Genomic DNA, 5,283 nt, shown 5'->3' with positions numbered 1-5,283 from the left:
TTTTATTTGCTTTTTATGAAGTTATACTAGTCTCATGACCTGGGTCGTGAGTTTAACAAATTAGCTCAGATAATTGGTTTGTTTTTTTCTTTGACTTTTTTTTCAATTAATATTTTTTTCACCCTTTAACATGAAGTTGATTAAAAATTGGATTTCATAAATTTTTTATTTGCTTTTTGTAGGGTTATCCTGATCTCGTGACTTGAGTCACAAGTTTGGCAGGTTAACCTAGGTTGATTTGGGTAGTTTCTTTTATTTGTTTTTTTTTCAATTTCATCCTTCAACATTAGGTTGATTAGGAATTGACCTTCAAATTTTTTTAATTTTTTTTCTATACGATTATCGCGGTCTCATGACTCGAGTCAAATATTTGACATGTTAACCAGGTCAATCTAATATGTCATCATCTTAGTATTTGGAAAAAATACAATCTAATATGTCACCGTATCAATATTTTAAAAAGATGTCAACCAATATGATTGGATATTGGGGTTTGTAATTTTTTTTATTTACTTTCTATGGGGTTATCTTGATCTCACGACTCAAGTTGCAAGTTTGGCAGGTTAACCCGGATTAACATATGTAGTTTTTTTCCTTTTTAAATTTTTTTTTCAGTTTCATCTCTCAACATTAAGTTGTTTACGATATGACCTTCATAATTTATTTTGATTTATTTTTTATAGGGTTATCATGTTATCATGACTCAAGTCACAAATTTAACAAGTTAACTTGGATCAATTCAATATATTATCATCTCAATATTTCAGAAACAATATCATATAATATATTACTGCAATAATATTTTCTTAAAAAACATATCATCCAATATATATTATAATTTTAGTGCATAATTATTATTATTTTATTAGAAAACATTTTAACAATATTTATATTTCTTTTACATTAAGAGAAATAGCGGGTCGATAATCCATTACTATCTATCATTAAATTAGGGAATTCACCAGAATGGACTGAAATTTGAACCCTCAAGGAGGAAAGATTGAGTTTTATGACAAAGACATCTTATTCGGCCCATCTGAAGGGATTTGTCCTATCCGAGAATGGTTTATGTAAGAAAACTGTTTACAAATCTAATTTTCTTTCAATTTTCATATTGCATATGTATTTGTCTTTCTTTCTTAGTTTTGTATCATGAAAATAGGTGTGTTGGTTCTTGCAAGACAGACCAATATCATAATTATTAGCATAAGATGCTCGTGGTATGACTGAAAATGTAGCTAAACAAGCATATCAAGCCCAACTATCTACTCTTAGGGTTCCTTCAGAATCATCATGGTGTGTGGGATGTCAGTAGGTGATTCTGTTGTTGTCCCAGATAGAGGAAAGGCTTTTAGCATAATTATGGGTCCAATCTTGCAAAATTGAGGCAAAGGAATCAACTTTCTAATTCACTCAGTTGCACAGAGACTCGGCTCTTCAGGAATCATTTGCCTATGAGCCACAGCCAATCAAGGACAACCCCTGAAAATATGCCAGCAAATAAGCACAGCACAAGCAGATTGCCCAGCGCATTTTGTTCAGGCCCCTACAAAACCAGAAGAGCAGTTTAACCAGCCATTTTTCATGAAGTGCCATCACATGAACATTTTGTACATAACAGCATGTAGATGGACTAACCTTGTAACCTTTGGGCGCCTCTGTCAGGACACAAACTGAGAGATAACCATTTGTTAATCCCAGGAAAGAGGTTAGCATGATCATCCATCCCTGATCTCCATATTTTGCTGTGAAGTAGAAGGCAGGAACGAGCAGATAACGAGAAAGACTAGCAATCATGAGACCCTTTCTAGACTCCAGCTTCAAGCATTCCACAAGAGGAATGTATCTTGATATAAGATCCCACACATTGAACATTGCAACCAGAACAAGAGAATACCTGGAAAATCACCAATCATAAATTCTAGATCATTCTTTGTTATCAAGTTTGGCCGAGTATGCATTCTGCGTTGAAAGAAATCTCAGAAAGGAAACTGAAATTGCAGTTGAAGCATGGATATAGCAAGGAGCATTGGATACAATAACCTGCTTGATGCGGGACAACAAGGAAATTGAAGAAGAAGAAGAAGGGAGAAAAATTGTTTTCAAGTTCTTTTTAAATGAATTATGCTATGCCATGGATGAGCACTTACCATGAGCCCAACTGGTGTTTACCAGTGTCTTCATATAAGAACCCCGGAAAAATCGACAGTGTCAGCACATATATGAGAAACAAGTCAAGTGCATAATCTGTATTTTGGAGGAATAGTTCTTTGTTACTCAACCGTTCCGGGGGTTTGTCATCGTCTGCAGCGTGCAAGAGTGCCCTAAACTGAGATGCCTTAAGGATCAGAAACAAATTTCTTTGAACACCAAACAGACCAGGTAAAAACATTAAAAGGAAAATGCAGCACCTCCTGGTTTTCAGGTTTTAGGATGCCAGTAGCTGCAAGGTCAGCTGAAACAGTCTTTGATCCTTCTGAAGCTGCCTTTGCACGATAGTACTTCACTATTGGTAGTCTAGGGAAGAGAAATGCATACAGCAGAACAGATAGAAACTCCAAGAAAGTAGATATTGCCAAAAATAACACTGCAAGAATTGGTAATCAAGTAATATATCAATCAAGTCTCTAGCATCAAAGGCAGGTCATATACCATGATTCATATTACATTCATGTAGACTAGATATGTAAACCTAAAAATCTGAAGCTCTGCTGCAAATGATATTTATGAAAGAGTAGTGAAAGCCAATGAGTCTCGTATTGGTCAAAGAAAATGTGACTTACTAACTCCCTTTCGTAGACCATTTTTAGACTTCTCAAACACTGCTTTCGTCAGTAGCCTCAAAGCAGAAGTCAAAGCCCCCGATGCTGCCAACCCAGCAAAGAAAGACTGCAGTACAAAAAACAACATGCTTTAATATCGGAAAATTCTTTCAAAATCCAGAATAGAGTTATAAGCTCTTGAACAACATTACAAGAATTCTACGAGGTGTTATTACCTGGACGAATTCAGGGCACATGAAAGACAAGTCTCCAACCATTCCACCTTGAACATGAGCATCTGCAACTCCTAAAGCAGCGACGACTGCACATATACCAATATAAGGTCCAACTCCTCCTTTCCCTGAAGTGACTAAATCCACCTGCCACGAATATTACCAGAACCGAAAGATGAATTGGATTGGATGAGACAAATTAAACTATAAAAAGAGAAGATGACATGTATAGTACTTACAACAATGAGCATCAGCGTACTTGCAGTAAAGAGCATGTACCCTGCTATGTTCCGCTTTCTAGTATTGATCTTGGCCTCATTATATGTCAGTAACGCCATTGTTCCAAGGGCGAACGGTTGATAAACAAGAGTAAGTACCCTTGAAGGATGGTATTTCTTCAAACAGAAAGTAAAGCACTGTCAGATAGACAGTTTTGCCATCCAAAATATTGAGATTGTGGTGAGACATAAAACTTCAACAACTAAATACTCAGATGGATGATCAGTCAGACCATCAATCTTCGCTCAGTTATCACAAAATCAAAGACTATGCTAATCCCCCACTAGCAAGCATAACCATCTAATATGGACGAGATAGAAAGTCAAATCTATCCTACACTGAATCTAGTTAACTATTTGCTGAAGATTTTCCCTAAATTTGGAAGGGTAGAAAAGAAACAGAGTCAACCTTAAAATCAAACCCTTTCAATGCATTCCTAAGTGAACATATAAGCTTTTCTAGCTTTAACAGGATTGAAAAATCTAGCACACCAGTAAAGACAGGATGAATATAACTAATGTCAGAAAATTTATCTTCAAAAACAAATACTAGAAGATAAGTGAGATACGTACCGGGAACAAATCATAGTAGTAATCTTCAATGGTTAGAATACTGTTCCATGAGACAAGAGATCCAAGTCCAAGAAACCAACAAACTATAATGGCTTTATGTTTTCCCTGGCCAATATCACATAAATTGAGTCAATGCCATGCTTTACTTCATTACTTGGAAGAAATCCCATAACCCCATCATTATTATATCAATGAAACAAAGCTTGAGAACACAAACCTTAAGCATTGGTGCCGGCACTCCACTTCCACTAGGAATAGTCATGACGAGCCCTTACTGATTACCAGCAATCAGTCAATGTTCAAAAGAAACAAACACGATCAACTTACCATGTTTCCTGGAGCAGAGAAGCATGGCCAAACTTAACTTACCAATCTTGAATTCTAGCAGATGATCAAGAAAACAAATCTAACTCTGGGGTTTCAAGACAGTGTTGATCACTTTGACTATCAGAATGAATCACATGCAAGAAACAAGAGAGCTCCAATAATTTTTCAATAATTTATTAAATTTGTTTTTCTAACTAATCTGGCAATTGAAGGAAAGGGTGTGATAGATAATTGATCTAAAAACGTTTAACACAAGTTTTAGCATTCACCAACAAGTTTTTCTTTTCTTCAAGACAGCAGGCACCACGAACAATTTTCCTTAATATTATAAAAAAACAAAGTCCTGATATATATAATACACGTCCCATTCTTCAAAGATTTGAAAGCGATGTAGATTCGTCAACAGTGCCTCTTTTAGCCTTGCTAGCATTTCAAGGAACATAAATGTTACAAGATTTTTAAAATGTATTAAATATTTCTTTTTAATTTTTAAATAATAATAATAATAATTGCATGAATTGTATATTTCACAAGTCAATTCGTGAATTGGATGTTGCTTCTAAGCAAAACCCAAAAATAAAATAAATAAATAAAACATTAATTAATTAATTAATTAAAATCATGTGCCAAATGCGATTGAGTGTATCTCAAACTTAGAAAGAGACCGACTAATAATTAATATTTTTATGTTTTAAAAATATTTTAAAAAAGGTTTAAATTTTTTTATTTAAATTAATATTTTTTGGTGTTTTTAGATCATTTTAATTCATTGATATCAAAAATAATTTTTTAAAAATAAAAAAAATATTATTTTAATATATTTATAAATAAAAAACACTTTAAAAAATAATTACAAAAACACTCTTACAAATAAAATATAAAAGTACTCAAATCATAAAAAAGCCCAAAATAATCCATGCTAAGATCGAAATTCCTTAAAGCCCTTAAATGAAAAACAAAAAACAAAAGGTCTTATGAAAAATCCCAACCCAAGACCCAAATCCCTCAAGCCTTAAACAGAAGGTGGAATTTCAGTTCCAGGCCTGTGACCAGAAAACCTAAAGGCCCAAAACCAGAAAATTCGAGATATTATTATAGCTGATGGTTCTT

The 5,283-nt window shown here is 34.0% G+C and overlaps 1 protein-coding gene across 2 annotated transcripts; it reads right to left on the bottom strand.

Annotated features, from left to right (window-relative positions):
• Positions 1-1,167: 1,167 nt before the first annotated feature.
• Positions 1,168-4,469, bottom strand: LOC7494325 (equilibrative nucleotide transporter 3). 2 transcript variants are annotated; one of them, XM_024598571.2, is made up of 9 exons: positions 4,064-4,469; positions 3,847-3,951; positions 3,235-3,390; positions 2,999-3,142; positions 2,784-2,889; positions 2,412-2,587; positions 2,151-2,329; positions 1,639-1,897; positions 1,168-1,546 (listed from the first exon to the last, which is right to left on the bottom strand). In XM_024598571.2, the coding sequence occupies exons 1-9, from the start codon at positions 4,106-4,108 to the stop codon at positions 1,445-1,447; spliced, it is 1,272 nt and encodes a 423-aa protein (XP_024454339.2). In that variant the 5' UTR covers positions 4,109-4,469; the 3' UTR covers positions 1,168-1,444. The 2 variants fall into 2 exon arrangements, with proteins under 2 accessions (XP_024454339.2, XP_052308159.1); XM_052452199.1 differs by having other exon boundaries at positions 4,216-4,468.
• Positions 4,470-5,283: the final 814 nt, after the last annotated feature.

This window comes from Populus trichocarpa, chromosome 4, assembly GCF_000002775.5.
Source record: "Populus trichocarpa isolate Nisqually-1 chromosome 4, P.trichocarpa_v4.1, whole genome shotgun sequence".
NCBI lineage: Eukaryota > Viridiplantae > Streptophyta > Magnoliopsida > Malpighiales > Salicaceae > Populus > Populus trichocarpa.
Note: the sequence above shows the minus strand (reverse complement) of the source record. Positions and strands in the feature narration are given on the sequence as shown.

Coding starts and splice junctions, on each gene's coding strand:
- LOC7494325 (XM_024598571.2), bottom strand. CDS start 4,108: ATGACTATTCCTAGTGGAAGTGGAGTGCCGGCACCAATGCTTAAG. Junction 3,952..4,063: donor TGCCGGCACCAATGCTTAAG/GTTTGTGTTCTC, acceptor GATATTGGCCAG/GGAAAACATAAAGCCATTAT. Junction 2,588..2,783: donor TGGTCTACGAAAGGGAGTTA/GTAAGTCACATT, acceptor CAATTCTTGCAG/TGTTATTTTTGGCAATATCT.